Source organism: Ambystoma mexicanum, chromosome 5p (assembly GCF_040938575.1).
Source record: "Ambystoma mexicanum isolate Mex_15411 chromosome 5p, UKY_AmexF1_1, whole genome shotgun sequence".
NCBI lineage: Eukaryota > Metazoa > Chordata > Amphibia > Caudata > Ambystomatidae > Ambystoma > Ambystoma mexicanum.
Genome location: NC_090930.1, coordinates 854540157 through 854565789, shown reverse-complemented (window position 1 = coordinate 854565789; position 25633 = coordinate 854540157). Strand labels below are relative to the sequence as shown.

At 43.4% G+C, this 25633-nt stretch overlaps 1 protein-coding gene across 4 annotated transcripts in view; it reads right to left on the bottom strand.

The window, feature by feature from the left end:
- POU6F2 (POU class 6 homeobox 2) overlaps nucleotides 1-25633 on the bottom strand; it is an 867009-nt gene that overhangs the window by 586191 nt on the left and 255185 nt on the right. For 3 of the 4 annotated variants that reach the window (XM_069613281.1, XM_069613283.1, XM_069613282.1), the window contains one exon: nucleotides 7919-8035. The exons of the other annotated variant lie outside the window; for it this stretch is intronic. In XM_069613281.1, the coding sequence (XP_069469382.1) occupies nucleotides 7919-8035 (117 nt within the window). The remainder of the gene's footprint in view (nucleotides 1-7918; nucleotides 8036-25633) is intronic. 4 annotated transcript variants of the gene reach the window in all.

Below are 25633 nucleotides of genomic sequence, written 5' to 3'. Positions count from 1 at the left end.
GATTACATCCAACAACCAAGGAAGCAATCAGTAGATCCCATGGCCCACAGAACTAGGAACATCACCCACACCATCCAAAGTTGTCAAAAACCTTCGAATCCTAATGGACAACGAGCTAGCCATAAAACCACAAGTAAACGAGATAATCAAGAAATAATTCTACCATCTACACACGATCAAAAAGATTCTATCATTCCTCTCGGTCACGAACATGACACTGGCCATCATTTCCAGGATAGACTATGTCAACAGCTTACACCTCGGAATATCAGACTATTTACTGAAGAAACTGCAACATATACAGAGCGTAGCTGCTCAAACTCTTGCGCAGGTAAAACATCACGCCAGCACTAAGGATGCTACATTGGCTGCCGCCAGTAAAAAAAGGTATCACCTACAAAAAAAGTGCATAACAAAAAGAGTGATCCACGACCTAGGAGCATACTTCATACAAATGAAAATCACCAGATATCAGCTGACTAGAACACTCAGATCTAGTGATGACATCCGTCTAGAACCTAAACTATGCGCAAGGAAAATACTTGGTGGATCAGCATTCTCTTGCTTAGCCGTAAAACTTTGGAACTCACACCCAAGAGAAATAAAAACTCTGAAGGGCCAACTAAAATTCCGAAAACATCTAAAACCCGGCTCTTCAACTCTGAACGGGACGCACACAAACTAACACCCACACACCACGAAATGGACACACAACTGAAAAGGACTGGGGAATAGTGCAGACCTGGGTGGAGTGAAGGGAAGAAGAGAGGCGTCTGAATGGGACGGAGACCTAGGTAAACAGGTCAGGTAGTGACTGCTGCACACCAGAATATACTAAAGGGTAAGGGGTATAGCCAGCACTTGGTCTGAACACTGGGGGAAAAAGGTACTGCCACGGAATACATTCTTTTGAGAACCCACACTTCTGCACACAACAGAGGAGTGGTAATTGTAGTACACCAGAATGTACGACAGAGGAAGGGATATGGCCAACAGCCAGTCAAAGCAGAGAAGGTTGGATACTGGGTACTGCCACTAACCAACCCTATTAAAAGACCCATCGATCTGCATACACCTCTCAAACTCTGAACTAAGCACAACCATACCTCTGTAGCACAACAAACCACACACACTTCACTACACCACAAGAAAATAAATCACACATAGCCTCGCCGAACAGCACATGGCGGCTACCAACTGAAAAACACACCACACTCAGCGAACGATGTAAACGGAATTGAAGCTGCCAAGAGCCCATCACAGGTCTCTTGCTCTTTTTCCCCAGTCAGTCCCACTAACATACCTGCACTCCCTTTTTGATTTACAGATCAGTCAAAGTACCACGAACCCAAGCAGGTGGCAACAGTGTGTGGTATAGGAACGTTTAACATAGCACAACATAACATTTAAGTCAATCCAAACCTTTTTCAAACAGCGTTAAAAAAGAATGGCAGATTTGTCTAGAGATAAACTATCTCAAATTCTTCTCATCCATTGCAGCTTTTACCGACACATCTACGCCTTTTGAAGACATGATGCTTTTTGCTGTGCCCTTTTAGGCTGTGCTTTCAAAATATCCCCATGTGCACAAATCAGAACCTCCATCACACCCAGCATGCTAGCACAATCCAATCAAGTGCGAATGCTGCTTTCTGGAATGCATCCTTGCAACCAACCATTGCCTTTTCTGAGTAATAAGGTATGTAAAGACCATTGACTAGAAATGGAGCAATCTGGCTCCACTGGAGCAGGGATTTGAGCATTCAGAGGCACAGAAGCTGCAGGCACTGCGGCGGTGGGATCCTTCCACTGCTGTCTCATTGCATCTTCTCTGAGCCAGGCTGTTAAGCAGGGGTGAAAAGAGGCCAAGAAGACGCACGAGGTTCTCTAGCGGGAGGTCATTTCTTGTGTAACAGCACCTCTGATTTACCTGTTTGATTCCCCTGTCCTCTACAGACAGTCACCACTGCGCCAAGGTCTGTGGTCTGCAATAAGTATGGATGACATTGGAAATGTTCATACCGTGAAAGGGAATGATGGATTGTGAGATAAAATGTGCTCCTTGCACCATTGCACCGACAGTGTAAAATGTGTGTTTTTGCCACTTGGTATTATTGCGCATGCAAGCATGTTGCACTTTTCGTGCAAGAAAATGTCACCACATTAGATGGCCTGTAAATGGTGTGCAGTGATTAGCTGAAATAGCTGTCATTTCCGCCAATCAGAGCACATGAAATATTCTGAATACTTAGTTGGTCTAAATTGTCATGCGTCCAACACAAAGGTTGTAAATACATTTGTTCACCCCCAGAGGTAGACTTGCTGGGAATTATGCCCCACGTGCAGAGTGGAATGATTGGCAGAACCCACCAATTTCTCTCCACATCGAAATGTCCCCCCTCCCCTCAATCCAAGTGAGCAATACACATCTAAGTCAGCAGCACAATGTGTTGTCAATAGAAGTGAATCCTACCAGGGTTAAGAGACAAGATTGCACAGACATGCCTCTGATGACTTCCTATACTTTGTACTGCGCTTCTGGTCAACATACCAACAATAGCACCCATATAAAAACAAAATAGGAATCCAGTTACTCTAATTAGTTCAAAAGGTGTGTAAGGCCTGGGCAATAAAAGTCATTACATACGTGATGGGTAAAGGAGATGTAGGGATGCACAACTGTTTTTTTTAAAAAATGTTTGTTTGATTTGTTACGTAGATGAACCTCTGGTGCTCTGGGTAAATCCTTAACTGAAGGACTAAATACTAAAAAGCAAATTGTGCTCATCTTCCTAGATGAGAAGCCCAGACACTCTAATAGGAAAACACCCCTAATATATGTTAACAACGTTAATTAAATTCTAAAAGCAGATACATATCTTTATCTTAGATAGCTTTTATTCACAACTAAAAACCAAAAATCTTTTGTCATCGAACGAAAACATTAGTTTATATTACACTGTGTAGACATGTAATTCATCAAGTACATCTGAATCTCAAAATGCAAGATCCAGAAGAATTCTCTCAGTATTTCTCTCATAAAATTCAAGACAGTCCTACAGGAGATTAAGAATCAGATGTATGATGTTTCTTAAGTAACTTCTCATCCTATCACGACAGGTTTCAGTTTCTCAGGTATATTCCGACTGTTTCCTGTGGTAACAAGTAGAAACTAACTCATACTAAATCACAAAAACGAATTCAAAAACATCTCCACAAATGACCTTTAGCTTCAGAGAAATTCTGCAGCATAGCGAAACAGTGTCAAGACGTGACGTGAAACCAAATCAAGGTCTCCATTAATCCAATATAATTGGAATTTTGAAGAAGACTCCCAATTAAAAGTTGTCCATTATGTTCAACAATAGGGCTTACCCATTGTCTGTGTTAGATAGAGTGTATATAGCAAGTGGTCATTCTCAAATCGAGTGAGAACACAAGTATTAGACAGGAAATGTTCAGTAAGAAAACAGAATAACTGAGACCTTAGTCTCGAAACGCTTTTAAAATTTAGCAGAAAAAGTCCCAGTCTGTCTATCACTATGTAGCAGAATATGCATCCATATATCACTGACATTACTGTGCTGTGTTCTGTGAAAAGGTTTGCCTTCAAACATTCTAGTGGCATTGTTTAGCCCATCACCTGATATTTGTTTTTATGTAGGCCAGTTGAGTGGAAGGAGTTGTAGGTGGAAAAAAGCTGACACAATATTGCAGGCTTCTGGTAAGCATAATTTAAGGTCTGCTCATTTAAAACAAAAAATGTTTTGGTTTTTTGTACAATTCATATTTTCTTTCTTCCAGTTCATTGTGAAGGAATCACGAAGCAAGACACAGACAACAGACTCAAAGGTAAAACAAAATATATTAATTAACTTAAATGTCAGGATGGTAAACAGCCTAACCTGCCCTATACTTAGGTGGGTTTTCCCTACCTGAACAAAACCAATGAAAGTCTGAGTCAAAGAGTTCAACTTAAAAGTCTGGCTGTGTCCAAAACCTATACTTGCCCTCACAACTAAAGCTAAACAGTGTGTGGGGATGTCAATAATCAAAGAAATGGTGATCAACACAAAGTCCGTGCTTCTTCCAGCTCCCAGCCTATTCTTCAGCTACTCTTCCCTAAATTCAAGACTGTTCCTCAAAAAGGTCCTAGGTTTTACCTTGTTCAAGTTCAAATTGTACCACAAACTTGTCGCGCATTCCCTTCATCAAGTTCAAAGCAACACAATTCAAAAAGGCTTGGAATGCCCTGCCAGTTCCTCTGCGTAACACAGCAAACCTTCTAACCTTTTGGAAACAGTTGAAGACATTCCTGTTTAATTAGATTTTGACTTGCCATCTGGCTTATATAGTGTCTACCCTTTTTCTTCTATGGTGCCTGGACGCCTTCAGGCTTTGCCGCTTTATGAATAAAATAACATAACATAAAAACATAACAAACGAAAAGGTCTTGTGGCCCATCTTCAAGATGATATCAAGTTCTTAGGGTTCTCTTCACCAAGACTTCAAAATAGCAAAAAATATGTAATTCCGTCTTTTAAAGTTCAGCTTAACACTGGATCAACCTGACCCTCCTTCTGGTTTGACTCACCAGGTCACTTGCAGTGCGCCATCTGGGTTGGTTCCACCATGTCTTTATCTTCACAAGGCAGGGCTCACTGATCTAGGAGCAGTTATCAGACCACATGCTCCACCCATCACAGGCGCGCAACCAGGAACCCTGTGGCTCTTCAGCCCTGTGTACAAGTTCACATTCCTTTAGAATCTCCCTATTGGCCTCTTGGCTTCTTGTGCAATAGGTTCACTCCTCTGGCCTCTCCTGATTAGCCTATTGGCTCCGCCAGTGTTCACTCACAAAGATCACTTAGTGAGGGTCTTGTTCATTCCCCACCCTTGGTTGCACACCTTCATACTTGTTTCCTTCACCATAGGTTACTTTCACATGGGCATTTTCCTTTTTAGCCCTTATTAGCCATTTGCTTTGTTTATAAAGTTCATATTTCAATATTCAATCTGGTTTTAATTCTTAGGTTTCCATTAATTCGCTATTCAATCTGCTTGGGATAGCATTGTTTTAAAACTTCCATTCAGTTCAGCATTTAATATGAGTTGTTTTACTCTGTTTACAACTTTCATTCAGTCGGTATTCAATATATGTAGTTATAAGGCTGTTTTCAACTTCCATTAAGTTCAGTATTCAATAGGTAGAGTTTGAACACCGAATTGAATGGAAGTGACAATTAGTGCTAAAGTATACAGTGTACCGCTATTTAGAAACCTCCATTCAGTTCGGCATTCAATATGTACTCATCGTGCTTTGAAGTTTTCATTCACACAGCACTTCGTTTGTTGCATGCAGCCTGCCTGGAGAGTCCTTGTTTCCGAGTCTCTATGCCCAACACTCACTGGTCAGCTGTGTCTTGCTCCGGCGGCTATTGCTGCTTTCTCAAGCTTCACAGGCTGGCGCTCCGACCTCTGCGAGCCCAGCTCACATGTCGATTCCACTTCTGAATGCGCCGGAAACCCTGTTGCCTCTGGGTGGACCCCGACCAACATCTTTTCTCAACATCGTTCGCAGCTCCCACCTGCTTAAGCTCTGTCAAGGAGGCTCCCACACCTCGGGATTGTTGGCCAGCATCCTGGTCACACTTCAGGTCCCACCACGGCTGCCTCCTCACGAAAAGGGTCCGATGGTCTCTCCTACACAGGCCTCTCTGTTGCTCACCTTCTCTCCTCAATGGTCTCCCTTTATACACATGCAGCCCCTTGACAGGCTGTAGGTGTGGATGTCTAATTAGACTTGCCTGACCATAATTAAGAGGATTTGCCTGACTCTCACCATACTTTACAGGCATCTTCCTCTTCTCAGTATCAGAGTGGTTAAATGAAGGTGTAGTGTTCATTACTCTTAGTCTTCTCTTCCTCGTCCCAGTACATTCATGTGGGGACTTGAAGAGAGAGGTCTTCTAATAACCCATAAAGATCAGGGAAAGGCTAGGTTGATCAGGATTGCAAAAAGGGAGATACCATGTCTCGCCTGAGGGCATCCCACTCCCAAACTCTGAGGACCCTCCACCCAGGTGATCCTCCCTCGCTCCTCCACCCACAAGTTTGCGATCCTAACGTGATGGCCTTTCCCTGGCCACCAGAGAAGAGGATCCAGGCAGTTTCGGGGTGAGAATACCCTCAGGTTTCTCACATCATCCATAACAGTGTCACAAGCGTGTGTTTTGGGTGTATTTAAAGCTTAAAAATCCAAAAGAGAAACACAGATACACAGATACTTATGTACTTCCCTTGATAACGGAGACAGTGAAGCTAGAATCATTCCAATTTTGCATAATATGCTTCTATAAAAATAAAAATAAATGTTTTAAAATGTTGATATTGGGCTATGCTATGTGTGTACTCTCCAAGTCAGTTCTATAAAATGGTATTATTTTAGTTCATTATAAGAATTGAATAAAATAAAGTAGAAAAATGCAGAAATTGCAGGGTGGGTGCAAATCCCAGCATCCCCTCTTAACCGATGTTTGATACTGGGCATCTCATTAAATCTCATATTGCCTAATTTGTCAAATTTCCATGCCCAAAACCTTTCAGAATTGTCAACCTTCAGAGTGATTTAGTTCTCAAGGTATTATCTTCAGAAAGCCTCACTCATGGTTTCACTGGCTATAGTGTTGCTTCTTCTATAATAGTAGTGATAATTCATGTATTGCGCACCACAGCCACTTGTTCTTTTGCTCTCTGATGGTACAACTACTTGAAAACCGTGTCCCTCTTCTAATCTCAGTCTGTCTGTACACGGACACCTTCCCGGAAGCTTCTAATGTTCCTCTACTACCCATGTATGTGTAGCCTTCTCCTTGCTTTTTATTGGTCTCCTGTATCCTTGCTTCAGCACTTTTGCTTTCTGTGAGGTAGTTAATCTGAGTCGTTTGACTATTCTGGATTATGTGCACCTTTTTCATAAGATCGGTCTCTCGCATATATACTACGGCCGGTATGCCTTCCTCAAGGCTGCTAGTGATGAAAGTGTCCTGTATCTATGCTAGAACACCATTGCCCTGAACTGCAAACATTGCACTTGAAATGCTACTTGTCTATCATTCTGATTACAGCAAGAATGAAGAGGGTAAGGGGGCTGAAAGGGAGTGCCTTTTGGAGCTTTTTACATCTTGTAAAAAGTCATGTGAGTTCCATTGACTCTTCCATGTTGTGTATATCACATTCATGCTGTGACTATTCCTGCCAGAGCCACTCACGGCAGCTGCAGGCAATACAATGAGAGTCCATGAGTGTGTCTAACTGTTGCAATACAGACAGGTGCCTGAAAAAGACCCTGCCTGCACTACAATCGTGCGTTGCTGCACAGGCAGAGTACCATACCTCAGAGAGCAAAATACACTTTGCTATCTCAAACCCTATAACTTAATTTGCACCATGATGCCCACGCATCAGATATGTCTTTGACTTCAGTGTTAATTCAATGAACTCCATAATAAGTAATACATGTTAAAATTTTAGGAAACAAAAGGAAGGTTGGTCAAATGATGCAGCTGCAAGTCACTCTAAATAAAAGAAAATAACTGAACACAGGCAAAAGTAATAACTTAACAATTTCAAACGTGTACAACATACCAATAATAAGTAGATATATAATTACCACACAAAAAAATGTACATTTGGGAATATGAAAAAACATGAAATAACCCCAAACATTTGTGAGGATAATATTACATAGGAAACAGTAACCGAATAGGCATTTGGAAGGCCAGCAAAAGCTGCCCAAAGCAAGCCACTGGCCAGTCATCAATGATAGGCACCTGCATCAGGTCCACAGATGTCTCGCTAGGTCAACAGCTGTCCCATAGCATGCCAAACCAAAGAGTTAACAAGATCAACCACTTACTTGAGGCATGTAAGAGACTCGGCGTGACTGGCGCGCGCAGCCGACAGGCCAGGTGAGGAGGCAGCTGTGATCTGGAGCTGGGCGAGCAGTCCTCTGCATGGTCTCCCAGCGCACCCCCTGTGGACACAGACCATGTTCATCAGTCCACTACACACGCCTTCCCAGACACAGAGGATCAATGCGAACCCGGCACCCTCCTCTACTGTATATAACTGTCTCACTCAGTCCCCTTTCTTCTTCGCCCCAATGCGACTTGGGCCAAATAGATAGTTCTTTTCTTACTTTCTACGTCTAGTAACGACAAGCGAAGACAACTGTGGCCGCCTTGCTTCCAACTAGACCCAGTGAAATGAGGTGTTCCCCCTTGCCAGAATGAGCTAGTTGAACAAGAAAGACTACAAAATGACCAGTGACTCAGGAAAACCTGCATCGCTTCATGGGTTCAGCCATTGGGAGCGAGAGGCCCTTGCGAATATTCAAAGAATGGATCACTCAACTACCTGCAGGTTCTTCAACAGAGAAAGTGATGCAGAAAAAAAAGCAATAAAGGAAAACAATGTCACTTCCTGCCTCTTCCTCGTCACAGTGCTCTCACCTTGTAGAGCATGTCCAGTTTTGGCTTTACTCCCTTAGATACAGGTACCTATTTTGACTCTGTCTCCCCAGACTGCTGTGCTCATGTGCATGTTAAGTATTAGTCTCGCTCCCTACTCGCACGCCCTTCAGTGCACCCCCATGTGCATTGCTCTCTTGCTCCTAGGATAGGCCTGCGTGGTATGAGTCCCCGACATATATACAGACATTTTTCTTTCTTTTTCTGTTCTGGGATTAACCTCTGACTGCCAACTCCCTCTCGGGCACAGACTGCAGTGGCCAAGAAACAATCTTCAGGCCACAGTCCCTGGGACTTGGGGGGAACTCAGATTCCCCCCCCCACCTCCACAACCCAGAACATATAAATATACGTCAAAAGAGCCAAATGGAACTATGCATTCCGGATGAGTGTTTATAGGAGCCAAGGGCAGCCAAAGGATTTAGGATGAATTAGACAAGGTTCAGCAAGGATTGGTGTGTAGGGTCGACTTTATCTGCCCAAAATCTTAAAGACCTGATCCATAAGACATTCTCCAATGTGGGTGTAGGGTTTCATTAAGATTACGGAAGCCCCATCCTATCCACCACCTTCTCCCCGCCGTCCCTAGCTGAATACCTGGTTCTACTTTGGACGCGATGCACAGGGCAGATGGGGTTGCATGCAACGCTGAGGTCATCTGATGAATCGGCATGAGGGTGGGAGCAGTGAGAATGGGCCCACCTGTACTCCATAGCTGTGCTTTGGAAGTACAACAGCTATTTCGAAATACCTATACTTGTAAATGCCCTGTGATTAAGATGAATGGGAAGAAACATCAACGCAAGAAGTATTCCCTCCGAGCGGGAGAGCCATTGGGCTTGATCCCCCGAGAGAAGATGCAGAAAAAAGCACAAAATTATAGCAAGCACTACAAAAGGTGGCTATTCGCTTCTCCTCCTTCCTCGGCAATGCTGATTCCAGTTCCAGCTGAGATTCCCGCTCCTGTATATGCCCCAGCAGCTCCCACATAACAGCCTCTTGAAATCACTGCAGAACAATCTCGCAAGCTGGGCGGAGATATGCTTAATTCTGTGAACGACAAGACATTCTATGAAGAAAACATCCTTGTCTGCTTCTGGGTCAGGTCCCTCAGCTGAAGGAGGAGGCTACTGTAGATATCAAGACGTCTGGTCTGTACTTATGTAAAGAGCCCATTGATGAAGTAGCAGCATAGCTAACCCCAGATTACTGGATGTCTATAGGGCACTCATTTTCTCCGACTCAACCCCCCACGCAGTAGATATCAGCCCTCGGTAATTACTGGCCTTCCATTATTACAAAGTATCAGGAAAACTGTGTTGAAGGAATTAAACGATCCAGAGAAATCATAGCTACTTTGAAGGTTGACTCCGTATTACCCTGCTTGGTGGATCATCCATTGGTTCATTAGATGCCTTCTATAAGGCAGTGGCAATAAACAGGTGGAATCTTGGTATTCGCCTACTTGCTCGAAAACCATGTGACCTTTTACTTTTGATTAACATTTTTTGATCGTTTTCTTGGTCGAAATTCAATCAAATTTAATGAAATATATATATATATATATATATATATATATATATATCTGATATGATATGGCATTTGTAACGCGCCTATACACAAGTGTTTCAAGGCGCGACGAGGCAGGGGGGAGACAAGGGGAGACAGACAACGATCCTACAAGGCCAGGTGTCATTCAGATCGCGCAAATGCAAGGGTAAAGGGGAAAGGGAGAAGTGCAAGGGGGAAAGGGAGAGGGGAAGTGCAGTACAGGGTTATTAGCATACAGCATACAGGATAAATAACAAGGGCCAGCTGGTGGCAAGTGCGGGGTAAGGGCAGACAAGTGCTGGGAAGGGGGGCTGGAGGGATACAGACACATTTCCGCAGTGCAGGGGTTGCCGGGGAGGCGGTGCAGGGGAGAGGGGCTGGGCCAAGGACCGAGAACGGTGAGTGGCCAAGTTGCAGATTGCAGATTCAGTGCAGTTTCCGTAGTATTAGCAGGGGAGAGGGGGGCGGAAAGCAGAGGCAAAGAGGAAGGTTTTGAGGTGCTTCCGGAACCGGAGATGATTCTCCTCAAGTTTCAGGGAGGCAGGAAGGCTGTTCCAGAGGGAGGCCCCTGCAGCGGAGAGAGATCTGCCCCCAACCCGTTGTTTGGAGAAGCGGCTGACCCTGAGGGAGTTGGAGGCGGATGAGCGAAGAGCTCGAGAAGGAAGATATTTAGGAAGAGAGAGTTGAAGGTATTTTAGCCCAAGGCCCCAGACGGCCTTGTGGACAATGCAGAGGGTTTTGATCTTGATCCTCGCAGTCACTGGGAGCCAGTGTAGTGATTTAAGTCCTGGAGAGATACGGTCCCTGGGCTTGAGGCCAAGGACAAGTCTCGCAGTCCTGTTCTGGATGAGTTGCAAAGGGCGGAGAGTAGAGGCGGGCAGATTTAGATAGAGGCTGTTACAGTAGTTCAGCTTCTAGAGAACCAGGGCTCTAGAGACAGCGAGCTTCTAGAGACAGCGAGCTTCTGGGGGAAGGAGAGGAAAGGAAGGATACCTCTGAGGAGGTGTAGCTGGTAGTGTGACTTCTTAGAGACGTCGGATATGTGAGGAGAGAAGGAGAGTGTGGAGTCGAAGATGACCCCGAGGTTTTTTGCCATGCAGGTAGGAGCTGGAAGAGGGCCCAGAGAGGCCGGTCAGAGAGCTGCAGGGAAGGAGGGAGTGGGAGTGCCGATGAGTAGAATCTCAGTCTTACTGGCATTAAGGCAGAGGTCGTTGGCGACACACCATTCCTGGATAGCAGAAAGACAGTCAGAGATGAGGGAAGGAGAAGAGGAGGCCGAGGGTAGCCTGAAAATGAGCTGGGTATCGTCCGCATAGCACTGAAAGTTGGGGCAGAGAGCAGCGATGCGGTGGGCGAGAAGTGCCAGATACTGGTTGAACAGCCAGGGAGAGAGGTTAGATCCCTGGGGGACACCACAGGTAGAGAAAAAGATGTCAGTCAGATGTCAGATATATATATATATATATTACACAGCCACATTAGTGGCTGTGTAGTTATGGCTAAGTTGCTGTTTCCATAGGAAGAGCACTTTTTGGGCGGCTTATAACTCCGCTCTCCCTGGACGAATCCTCACCAAACTTTGCAAAAAAAGTATATAGCCCACTCTGAATTTTTTGCAAAGTTTGGTGAGGTTTAGTTCAGGGTGGGCAAAGTTATAGGGGGTCCCAAAATGTCTTTTTTTCCCATAGACTGAATGGGGAAAACACTTTGGTCACGCCTACAGCCCAAACTGCTGGACAGATTTTCACCAAATTTGGAGCAGGAGCAGTGGCTTGGTCCCGAAAGCATGCTTTAGCAAATTTGGTGAAAATCTGTACAGTAGTTTTTTTTAAAATGACAAAAAAGTAGGTCACAAAAAATTAGTGATATCTATGTTAGGTCCGCGGACACACTTCCCTGTTCGGGCTGCGGACAGTATTTTGATTGGCTAATAGGCTTACATCATGTCCGCGGACATGCAACATGTTCACTGATTGGATGGTGAAGAGCGTGAAGTGCGTCAGATTTTTGGAAACGCCCGCCATCTTGGATTCACGGGCTTCGCCGCTGTCTGCGGACATCGCGGTAAAAACATGTTAAAAAACACAACATTGCAGTTGTCAAATTTATGGAATAATCTCTGGGGAGGTGAGGGGTGATGAGGATGGGATGGGATATGGCTGCAAGAAGCAAAAAAAGGCTGTTTTATGCCACGAAAGTCCACAAACAGTTTGGATGTTCTCAAACAGTCCTGTGAAAGTTTGCGGACACCTCAGCATTACAGGGTTGGTGAAATGCAGTTCTTGGATGGCTTATAACTTTGGCGCCACTTAACGGAACTGCATGAAATTTTGCATGTATATTCCTGACCTGAATCTGAGTGAGTATGCAAAGATTGGTGGGATTCTGTCATGAGGGGGCAAAATTAGAGGGGGGGGCCCAAAATAATGTAAAGGCTTATTAATGAGGTGCCATTTGACAAATCTACACTTAATTTGGGAAATTGATCATATATTTAGATATGATTGTTTTTGCGACGTTTGGTGGGATTTTGTGAAGAGGGGGCAAAATTAGAGGGGGGTCCCAAAATAATGTAAAGGTTTATAAATGAGGTGCCATTTGACGAATCTACACTACATTTGACAAACTGATAATAGATCTAAATATACATGTTTTTGCGAAGTTTGGTGGGATTCTGTCAAGAGGGATCTACAACAAATCTACACAAAGGTTGGCAAAACGATTACAGATCTAGATATAGATGTTTTCGTAAAGTCTGAATAGATTTTGTCAAGTGGGAGCTAGGTTATGTGATGATTGTATGGGCATACATTTGACACTTTTGAAAAAATAAAACATGGGTGGATTTCTAGCGAACTTGCGTAAGGAGCATTGGCAAGGACCTACACGCACGGTTCTGCAAATGTGCCAGTGTTTTATTTTTTGCCAAGTGTCATAATGTAGCTACAAAAAATAGCTGTATACCTTTAGTGACTGAGGGGTAGCCTGTGGCCGTGGGCAGTGGCCAGATTGTCCGGGTCATGGAATAAGGTCATGATCCAGACAATCTGCTACTGGCCATGACCACAAGGGACAGAACATAGGATTCAAGTGGCCATGTCCACCTGGGACTGGCTTTGTGGTAAAGTTATTCAAAATTAGGATAGATCTGAAAGGGAAGAAAAATGTGCTTGTGGTAACATGGTCATAGGGTTCTCTTTTTGCCTTCTGCAGGCTGAAATGGAAAGCGAAGAGGGGCCTTTATGGAACCCTCGCCTTCCCTTTCTATGGTGGACATCTTGGAAAAGGATTTTCCTTCCTACACTGGGACGCCGGAGGCATCCCGGTGTAGGAAGAAAAATCCTCTTTTTTAGCACCGCTTTGGGAACCTGGGGTGCTAATGGCCTTCATCCCCCATTTCAGGGGCTGGAATGGGGAGATAATGGTCCAGAGACTTTGTTATCCACCCTCGCTTCGCTTGGGCTGATAACTCGGGCTGCTGGGCCGGTATCCACCAATCCAGTCCCTGGAATGGAGGATGAACGCCACAATATTCCCATTAGCATAACACAAAATGTAAATGGAAATGTTAGAAAATCTTATTTAGTCTATGTACTTTACTGAGAAATATAAAGTAGATGGAGTCCATACATTGTTTTTTTTTAGTTCTATTTTTTAACTGTGAAAGGTGGTTCCCAAAGGAATATGTCGTTTGTTGTTTTTGGATGTATGATTTTGGCCGTGAGAGCTGAAAACGAAAGGTGGGGAGGGAAATGAGGGAAGAGCAACCAAACACTAATATGGAGGGGTAGGTGGACAAGGGAAAATGTTGCGTGTGTGTTATTTCTAAGTTAGGGGGCACTGTTTCTCATGCTCCTTGATTACAGCAGTGGTGGTGGCTCTTGGGGAGGAGGCATGGCATTAGCTGATGCCATTTTAAGAAAAATAGCAGTTTTGCTAAAAGTATGTACTGTGTACTAGATTGTTAATGGATAATGAGTAAGAATAGGTGTTGGCGCAGTGCAAGGAAAATTCTGAAGATGAAAGTTCCTAGATCAGTAGAAAATGTAGTTCCGAACTGTCCGACAAGCAGAGATCTTATTGTGAAGTGCGGACGGGTTCTCAGACACGTCATCATGCCGTGCAGGTAGGAGCACATTTTCTTTTCGACCAAAAAACGAGCAATTCAAATTCGGTAAAATGTGAAAAAGTTAAATATTTTTCGACCAAGTAGACCTCAATCATTGCTAACGGGAATCCTTGCAGCAGCCACATTTTCCCTGCGCTGTGCAATCTACATTGTGGACACTGCACAATGTCTGCTACCTCTCTCTTCACTCTGCTGTCTACACTAATGAGGGGGGTACATGTCTGCCCAGTCCCCCAAAGTTTTCACTAGGAATGGGAGGCAGGATTCAGGTTTTAGCCTCACAGTAGTGGTCAGCCATTTTAAGATGCTTGGCTGTAGGATTTGCTCAAAGAACCATATCCCGTTGAATTGTCCCTCCTGATTTCAGGGGTCCTCCCAAGGAAGTGGACAAAAGACGATCTGATGCAAATGGTTCTGGGGATCCAGCAGCCTCTAGAAAAAGATGTGATTGACTGTCTGCCATGGGGATAGTGCCCTGGAGGTTGGGGATGAGGCACATTCCTTCTATATGGGTAGAGCCGTTCAGATGTACGTGGATTGTACAGTCCCTTTCCAGATGGCTGATTCTCTGTTGCCATCCTATGGTCCTGGTCACAAGAGAAAGAGAGAAAGAGGTCTTCATCCCCAATCCTGTGTCTTGGATCTGATTTCCTGCCTCTATGGCTTGTGGGAAGGAGGAGAAGGTTCTTCCTGCTGGTGTTCAATGCAGTGCCGCGAGAGAGATTGTGGCCTCCTTGGATGAATTCAATGGTTTGCCGATTGTTAAAATCTGTAGAGAATAAATCTGTGCTACTCTGGATATCTTGGCTTTCACGCTTTAAGTTACACCTGAGCTGTTCTTCACTCTCTTTTGGAAATGCATTCTTGGCCACTGTGTTTCTTTAATAATGGGGTCTTCTTTTCTCAAGGACACATGGGTAATGGTAATGGCTAATGGTACTGCTGGCTATAGTAATGAGGAATTCGGACTGTCACAGGAAGAAAGGTGAAGTGCTAATGCCTTGATTACTTAACGATACCCTTCATCGTCATGCATCCTACTCCGCCTCATCAAAGCCCTGCTTCCCACCGCCCATCTCAAAAGGTGTGTCATTTTGCCCAGAACCAGGATACACGTTTTGGGGATCGGATACGGTATGTGTTCTGGAGGATGACAATTCTTTTGCCCACCCCAAAGGGTAGTAAGTAGACAATTAGGCAGAGCAGTGCTTGTTTTTCTAGTGGTGGGTCACCCTCAAGTATTATGGTGCGTTGAAAGGAAGAGTAGGACTCAGTGTAATGAAGATTGCAGGTGAGAAATGAGAACATTTCCAACCCATCTATGGCCACAAACACACACGAAAGCAGTGAGAGATTCTGCATGCATCAATTCATTTCAGGACTAAACGGCTACTAGTTCATGGTAAAATAATACGTATTTAATCTGTATGAGTACACCGGATGAAAATAGCAAGTAATGTCAACACAAATTAATCAAACGTAAGGACTCATTTCAAAACACAAAGTGCCCGAATTGCTATTTCTGTACATACAAATTAAAGGGTAATTTCGCCTTGGCTTGGTCTGTACAGTTGCTGTATACATGCAGAAACATTTATTGTAATACTACAGAGGAGGCAAACCAGGGCTTAAACTCAGCATCCAATGTGATTTTCTGCACCAAATTCAAGGTTTATTCTTTCCTAATCTAATCCTGAGAAATATCCTGCTGAATAGACAAATTAATTATCCAATCACTCATCTTCCCTGTCTCTGTCGTGAGGAGTCCAACGCTTTCTAATGTTATTACGTGGATAAATATGCTTTCTAATCTAACTGCTCATATTTAGGTTAGCCTCATTTCATTGTATTGTTTTATGGAGACCTCCAATGGCCATGATTCTAGTTACGATTTGATGCATAAGATTTTGGGGAGCTTCTTGCCTTTTCCTTTCTCTCATGTTTGCTTTTACATTTCTCATTTGTAGATCCATGGGCTCAGGACTTGTATTAATATGTTTGCATTGTTTTAGGGAGAGGGCAAGGAATCACTTCGGAGGGTAATTATGGCCAATGTAACAGGACCAACAAAGTGAGGGCCTTAAAAAATCAATGGTATTTTTGTTCGAATTTCAGCCGTTCGCAAATGTTCAAACTGCTCAAAATGTCAAACAAATATACCTTTCCGTGCCATTATAGCGAACAAGAGGCGAGAGGGTTGGGAGGGGGTGTCCCCTGCACCCTTGTTTGCTATAATGGCATCAGGGACTGCAGGGGTGAACACCACACCAAATACAATAAAGTCTAGGATAAAAAAAGGACCCTGCGGTGCCGGTTTCCATCCATGGAAGTGAAGGGAACAGGCATCGCAGGGAGAAAGGGAGTTGGCGGCACACAGAGAGGTGTGCCAACAAAAGGTAAGTAAAACCGAAAGTCATTTTGATTCAAATAACTTTTATTTTTTTCTCCCTCAGACATTTCTCATTTGATTATTTGATGGACAACCTTTAACAATGCTGCTTCGCTGTTAGTACCCTTGGAATGCAGACACTTTTTTATTTTTAAGAATCGTGTTTCACCAGGATGACAAAAAGTTATGTCTGCCATGAGAAAAAAAATGTACGTTATTCAAATTGCAGGCAGTTTACAGCAAGGAGGCAACTATGTCACTGAAAGCTGCCGAACTATAAAGGAAGAGATCGTCGACCATAACTAGGTACGTTTATTTGATTTTTTAAAAAGACCAGGGGACAGATGTGTAACAACATTTTGGGAGGAGTCGGCTTAGAGACATGAAGATTGACAGGTTACATAAGCTGATAAAGCCTCCGAGTTCTAAGCTTTCTCAGTAGCCAACCCACAACCGCTGGCTGCTAATTATTGTCTGCAGGGGAGGAAAGGCTGCCGCCATCATGTGCACAACTCCAACGCGCAACCTTTTTCCCACAATCAGCAAATTATTTGGTCAATCATTCTAATGTGAATTGAGACTATCAATCCCGGTCCGCCTGCTCCCAACACCCACCTCGGATGGTGTCTGGGCATTCCACTCTGCCAATCAAGTTCTACCAAGCAAGGGCTGGACCACACATTCTCTCACCCTCACTGGTTCCTCCATGTTCTGCTGGCAGTAGATCAAGCAGACCATGAGCACCATGTATTCATTGCCCTGCTTCCTCTTCACTACCTTTGATCTGTGCAACGCTACTTAGCACTGTTGCCCATTGGTATGAATGGACATAGTCATTTTACCAGCACAAACTCACTAGCTTCTGTAAGGGGATCTCCACTCTCGCACGGTTAGGAGGTCTCAATTAATCTCCTTATGGTTTCTTCACTGGAAGATATCCCACCTCTCTCCGGGGAAGGGCACACTTGAAGCATGTGCTCCCATATTAAGTTTCGTGTGTCCACTCATTCTTTGTTTGCCCAGTCTCATTCTATTTTATATTTTGTGGGGATTTGTTACATGTACCATTGTTTCATAGAGATAAACTACTGAGTGGTGAATTACTTTGTGGGAGTTACTTCGAGGAAGCAAAATAGTTAGGTACTTGTTGTGGGATACAGGGTGTAGGGGGTGATTAACGATAGCTGAGTTGGTGGGGGTGGTTTTGAGTAATGGGCACTCCCCAATAAAAGGAAAAAAGAAAAAATAGCTTGAAGTAACTACAATGAAGTAAATTACCACTCAGTGGGGCACATTATAGGTTTGCTGGTGCAGAAATAACATGCCAGTAATAACGTTTACCGGCACATTTCCACACAGGCAAATTACAAGTTTGCCAGTGGGGGGCCTGATTTACCTCCATCAAAGAGCTGGAGGTAAGTCAGACACCCCACAGGCACAAAACAGCTGGTATTATCAGCACCAGTATTAACAGTGCCAGTATTACAGGCAATCCCCCCATTTAGTCCTATGTGACTCCATGGGTGGGGATTAACAACCCTTCCCACCATGTGTAATCTGCCAGCAATACCGGCAGACCAAGTGGTGGGAACGGTAGTACCATTTGGTGGTAGCCTGGCAGATTTACCACGGGATCCCACCAAACTCTTAATGAGGCCCAGTGATTTTGGTCGATGAAATGATGTAAAACTAACAAATTCTGGTTAGCTTTTATACTTGGGTTTAGTTGCTTTTACAGGTATCCATACTGGCCAGTTCATCTCACTGTTGAGGTAGACGCCTAAGACTTGTATCCCACACTCTTGATAGTTTACATTTTTTAACTTTCCCCTCCTTAAAATTTACTTTCCTCCTATGAAAAATACGTCCTCCCTGTTCCTGCTCAAATATCTTCCTGTTGTGGGATGTTGGATGGTATGATATCTCCATTATTCCAGGATGTCTACTTCGAATCACTGATCTTGGCTCTGGAGGTGCTAGGAGGCAATGCTGATAATGAGCACCCTACAAAGTCACACCCTCCTCCTGTAATGTTCCATACTTCATAAAATATGTGCTACATTGATTGATTAAATACTAACAGGATGCATGATAATACTCTAAAGGAAATGTATGTATCAATGTCAAATTGTGTTACTCAAAAAATAAACATTCTTAGAATAATATTCAGTTTATGTGTGGTAAAGCTTTCCAAAGACATTGGAGGATAATAATATAAAACATTTAAAATTCACTGAGCACAGTTCATGGGAAGTGATTACGATTTCAGTATAAGAGCAGAAAGTGAATTCATCCATTCATCAGCCTTGCAACCCTAGTTCTCCCAAAATAAATTGCTAGTACCATCCAGCATGATATCCCACGTGACATCACAAATGACACTGCTGATGATATCAGTGATCCATGCAAACACGACTTCACCTCTGAAAAGCGCGCACCTTCCTACTAAAGCAGCGGAATATGTTCAATACATATTTATACAAGCGGTGTCATCGCTGATACACAAAGTCCTGAAAATGTGAAAAAGGTGGGTCTTAAGAACAATGAAAAGAAAATGCTGTTCAGCTCGCCATCACAGATGCTGGGATGGTCAGGAAAGGTCCCCATGATGAAGAGGGGTTCATTTTGCATGCAACATATTTGTAACTGGGGGTGCAGGGAAAATCGTCGCAATGTTGCAATTTCAAATGTATCCAGTGTAGTTAATTGTGAATGGTATATGTTGCTTCCAGTGTTACTTTCTGTTTAAAGTTGATACATGTTAGATTTGCACACATGTAGAAAGAGGAAATGCCAAAATCACCAAATAAAATATAAACGCAAATCACACACTGTGTGCTACGAAATACTTAGAAACTGAGAGACAGGAGTTTTTAATGCGTATGCAAAGATGGGCCCTACCCTGAAGAACCAACTGTAAAGGAGAGATGATATTTAATAAACATGAATGCACAATGAGGAATATACAAAGGGAATTTATAAATCTGTAGGTCAATGGTTTTTATGAATTCATGTAGACTTTGCAGCCAAAGGTTTGTGATTTCAGGTGACTGGGAAAAACTAGATCTGTAGGATTGAGGGCTGGGCAAGGAACAAACAGATGATCACCGTTGAACAGCACACAGTGTTTATGGTTTGGTAGTTCCACAGGAGACAGATGTAATCTCGTTAAGGGCATTGAAGTTTCGCAAGAAGGACCTGGCCAATTGTTTTGACCAGCAATAAATATGGGGTGAAGTAAAACTAGAGACTAAAGATATTGAAGCCCAAGAGTTATAATTGTATTCTCAGATGTGCAGTGCATGATGAAACGGCAGTTATTTAGATTAGAATGTTTCAATGGAGCCAGAAAGTCAGGGTGTATGAGATGGTTATCATCAGTTCAACGAGAACCTGTTTATTCTGCTTTCCTCATGTTGCCCAGAGTATCAATGCAAACCATGTGCAATTACAATTAAAGTTAACAGGCTCAGGCCAGTTGTTACTAGTAATGAATTATGTTTGTACAACAAATGCTTTACTGTGTGATGATGTCATAACCTACCACGGACAAATCCCAAGAAGGGGTGTGTTATAAATATGATCTCAAGATGGTAATTAAGATAACAAGTGGCCAATGAGAATGGAAAAATTGGAAAAAGATGGGATTTTTTGTAGAGGTTTTGTCTAATCACATGTGGGGGGTAGATTGTAATAAAATATGTGGGAGTGTTTTAACTGTTGGAAAAATGTATATAATGTGTCATATAGCTCCTCGCCGGACAATTGTGCAATAAAATTGCTTTACGTACAAACCTGCACTTGTTCCTTAAGTGAAGGGCCCGCTTTGGGTTAATTTATTTTTATTTATTTATTGGGTTTTTAAAATGCGCCTATACACAATGGGCCTCATTACACGGAAGGCGGTAACCATGGCACTATTAGTGCTATGGTTGCCGCCGGTATTTTACTGAGTCCGCCATGGTGAATGGCGGAATTACGACCCCATTCCAAGGTGTGCGGGGGCGGTAATTCCCCATTCCCATTTCTTCCCCCATAGGGCGTAATGGGAATGGGGAAGGCGGTAATTACAGCACCGCAAATTGCGGTACCGTAATTACCTCCAAGGTCCCTTTGCGGGTCCCGTCCTTAACGGCTGGTAAAACCAGCCGTTAAGGTAGGAACCCGCAAAGGGACCTCGTAGTAAGGCGGTAAGGGATTACCAGTACCCATACCCTTACCGGTACCAGTAATCCCCTACCGCCATCCGTGTAATGAGGCCCAATGTGTTTTAAGGTGCAAAAGGTGATTAGGGGCCCGCCCCAACACAGTCATGCATGATAAAGAATGAGAGGTTGTCTTGCAGCTTATCATTACCGGTGCCTGGAGATCTCTAGTGAGCACCCTTCCTGTGCTTCCTCTCGCTTCCGCTGTTTCTCTATTCTTTCTCCACTTACATGGAATTCTATTCCACCAGACATCCCAGAAACAGTCCACAACAATTTGGTCAAAACAAAACTAAAAGCCTACCTCCACGCTTCTGAGCTACCCTCTTAACCTACTTCTCATCTGCCTTCTACCTAACCTTTTTCCCTCGCCTCTTACCTGCCTCTGTCCCTCAATTACTCTAGCACTTCCTCCATGGTGGTCACATCCCTAACACAGCTGGCCATACCGCCTACCTTAAAAATGCCCTTAATCTATGCATGTCCACCCATGTATTGTCCACAGTGACTGTTCCATTTACACCCCTCCACAAGCTGGTCAGAATGCCACTTGAACTCACCGCATTGTAAGAAGCTCACTGTTTCCCTTCAAATCTGATTTCTTGTCTATTGTACGTTCTTTCGTGATCAAAAGAGCACTGCCCCTTGCTGTTTGTTTATTTATTTATATTGCACGCCAGATCCAAAAGGTATCATGGCGCAGAGCTTACAAAAAGACTTGCAGCTTAGGTTACACATGGCATATATACAGATCAAGAACTCAAGAAATACAGTTACATAATATCTCGTAGAGCGAGTAGAAAATACAAGAAAAACATTATACAGGCAGTTTGATAAAGGCACGCAGAAATCTGTTTACAATACAATATGGTAGGTGACAAGGGTCTTACTGGTTATAAACTTTAAGCCAGTTTATGAGATTCTGTCTGAAGTTCGTGAATGGTTGATCCGCTCATAGGGATGGGGGCAAGGAGTTCCAGAGCTGAGCAGCTTTAACAGGAAAGCTGCTGCCTCCAACCTTGGATAGCTTAAATCTTGGGACAGTAAGGCAGTTAGTGTTAGCTGTTCTAGTAGGACTAATCAAGGATTTTCTGTAGAATCTCTCACTGAGGTAACAAGGGGCAGCAGTATTCAGACATTTGTAGGTAAGCATGTCAGTTTTCAGCCAGATTTTGTCACTGGTGGAAAGCCAGTCGTTTTGTCTTCTGATCTCAGAGATGTGCTCTCTCCTTGCAACGCCAAGCGCAGCTCTAAGGGCATTATTTTGAAGTGTTTGAATTCTTCTAGTAATGTACGTATTGGACCCAATGTAGAGGGAGTTACAATAGTCCAATTTGGACAGGATGAGGGCTCTAGCAAGGATAATGCAACTATTCTTAGATAAAAATGGTTTGCCACCTCTGATGAGTTTGCATGTATATGCAGTGATGGAGTTTACTTGTTTGGTGAATGTGAGAGTGGAATCGAGGTAAAAGCCTAAGGTTTTTACCTCTTTGGCAACTTTAATAGAGTTGCAGTTGATCATAAAGGAGGTGGATTTGTGGCCTAGTTTTTTGAGGTTAGAGGTGGTGCCCAGGATGATGAGTTCTGTAGATATATAAATAAATTAAATATATAGTATAGGGAGGTGTGTCCTGTAAAGGAACTTGAAGCAGAGAAAGGCCATTCTTGGGCAGCACACATATAGATAAAGGGCATTATTTTTTTTATCAGAGACAAATATGTACATTTAGAGAAAATTAGATGGATAGAAACCTCAATGACTTATTATGGTTATGTTAATCATAGGAGATGGTGGTTGTTTGTCATACATGATTGTTAGACCTCCACATACCAGTTCACATACCAGGGATTGTTTGTCTCCACAGAAGCAGGCCTAACAATGAATGCCCTCAGGATAACTAATGCCGTGAAGAGACATCTTGATGGGAGAATAAAAAATACTGCACTGATGATAGCGGCTACATCCAGAAGGTATTCATGCCTTTTCAAAATGTTTATCTCTGCAGCGCGTGCTTTATGCACTGCTGTATGTAACGCGCACATATTTGCAGGACGACTTGGCAGTAATAGCTGCTTTATGAGCTCTTCTGCACATGCAAGGTCAACCAGAACACTTGAGAAAAAATGGGACTAGAAGCAAAATGCATGAGCAGAGGCCTTACTGTGCAGAGCAGAAATCTCCCATTTTAGTCCCTCAGGCCTAAGAGTTCCTGTTAATTCCTAATTGGAGAAATACTGAGATTGGGCAAAAGGCAAGCAGGAAATGCTTCTTCTAAGTTATGATCTAATAGGGCGATTAGATATCTGAAGCCAAAAGAGGCTGCCTGTTGTTAGCCCTCAGAAATGCCATAACAAGGCAGGAGTGGGGTCCACAATGAAACTTGTTGGGGACCTCGGGGTTGTGCCAACTAAAAGGGGGAACATTGTGTCCACCTAGGTGTGAGACCACCCCTGTTTGCAACTGTAGTCCTAATGGACTGGTGTAAGTGGTGTAATGCACTGGGAGGGCACCTGTACGGGCCCTATCAATCCCGATCCCACACCCAGGTACAAAGTAGAGTGGCCAACCATCTCGCAATTTGTGGGATTGTCCCAATTTTATGAGTAGCATCCCACGCGCACCCTGTCCGGGACAGGGAAAGTCCTGACTTTTCCTTGTTTTCCCACAGGATCAACGAATTCCCAGTGCTCGGAGGTGACACTTTCATGTGATAGGTCCCCCCCCGGGTCTGTGAATCAGCTTCTTAACACCCCACTCTGTGTCTGCAGAGCATTGCAATCTGTGTGATTAAAGTTTGATGACCCAGACAAAGCAGTTACTGGGTCTTTGAGCAGGGGTCTTGTGTCCCTTGAGAGATGTGAATGGTGGAGATAATATAGGGGAGGTGTGCGTAATGCTGCATGCTGTGTGAAATAATTACTAACGTTTTTAAACCCAAAACACGTGATTAGGCTCACAAGACTTTCCATAATGACACTGCAATCTTTCATTCAGAATAGGGAAAATAAAGCAAAAATCGTATAACCTTTGCTCAACATGTTTCTATTTACATGTATCTATTGTCAGGTTAGGTTATATATAAATTGTGTACTTTTTAATGTATGTTACAAAACAAAGTAGTATTAAAGCTCATGAAATCCAACATGTTAAAAATATTTATATGAAGCAAAGCTGGGAATCGCAGCCTTGTGATTAAACAGTAGACTGGGTGCAAATAACAGCTTCAGCTCTCAACCAAACTGTCTGATCCTGGTCATATTCTTAAATCTTCCTGTGTCTTGTCTGAGTCCTTGGAAGCAGTTCAGTTTGCACATTTTGCTATTAAAAAATCCCTGTGTGTGGTTGACTATAGAGTTACTCCATATATAATAATATTGACCATTCATGTACGTCATACTACAAAGTTATTACTCTCTTGGCTTACTCATGTTAACTTTTTGTATTCCCCATGATGTCCCTGAGTGTCAAAAATGGATGATGTCCCCTGTAGTGTCCTTTTATTTGAGGTCACTTCTGATGATGTCACTATATATGCAAATTAGCAGAGCTGCCATGTCTTTTGCTACATAGGGCCTCGTGTGAAAACAAACAGGTCAGTGACCTGTATGCTTAGTGGGCTTTTGGGAATTTTGCGTGTGTTGCGCATGTGTTAAAATGCCATTTTTCACTAAAATTACCAAAATAGTGGAGATTGGGGGAAAGGAGAGCGCACATAAAGCTTTACAGAACTGTGTGCTTTCCTGACTTCTCCTGATGCACCTGTCCCTTAAAGTGTCTGGCAAAACCCTTTCGTAAAGCTGGCCACCCTAATGCAAAGTAAAGGGAACACAATATCCAAGTGGACCAGCTAAAAACTGTCAAAATAGAGTAGAAATAAATCCTAATTAGCTCATATCCTTAACCAACCCTGTCTACTGTAGGGTTGGGTGGGGACAACAGTGTGGGAGAGGGGCACCGGAAAAACTGTGAAGACTGAGATGCTTAAGTGAAAACCTGAGCAATGGTGTCATCCTTCCGCTGTGCCAGCAACACCTGTCTAATCCTGCAACCACCCAATTTGGCGAGTGGGCTCATATGTGGATTAGCATCTCCCATCACTGGCTTCCATATATGAACACACAGGATAACATATAGGACATCAGTGACCCTATGATGTAACATCATCAATGAATATTGACGTGTATACCGATCAGATAGCACAGTAAGCTAAGCGCTCGCCCCTGATATCTGTGCACAGCCTGCTGTGGCAGGTTCCCATCCGGACAGGGTCAACACAGTCTTTCATCTTTCCAAGGTCATAAATTGCCCACAACTCTGTGGGATAGTAATGTCTTCTGTTTTTTCAGAGCTCTGAGGCCTACGGCTGCGTAGCGCCATATAAGAAATACATTATTATTATTTCAGTACTTCACCATTTGTAAATGCATGACACATAAATATGTGCCACGTTCCTTATTACATATGGTCAATTGGCGAACCAGATAATTGGCGGGCAGTCCTGCTGGACGTCTGCCGGTGAGATACACCTCAGCTGTCTGCCAGTTTGGGGCATCTTCTGCCTTCGGTTCGAAACCAGAGGCCTCGGAAGCGTGGAATGCACCCAATTTAACCGCTCATACCAAAGACATAGTAGCAGTCCTTAGCCCCCAGTAATACAATACATTTTTAATGCCCACTCAAAAGGGTGGTCCCACAAAATGAAACTTTTAATGATTAAGCTACATGGTTTGGATAACCTAATGCCAAAGAATTACAAAAGAGTTGTGTGTAAGTTGGGCAACTAGTTTGAATGTGTTTCCTCGCCATGCTCATGAACCCCTTCAC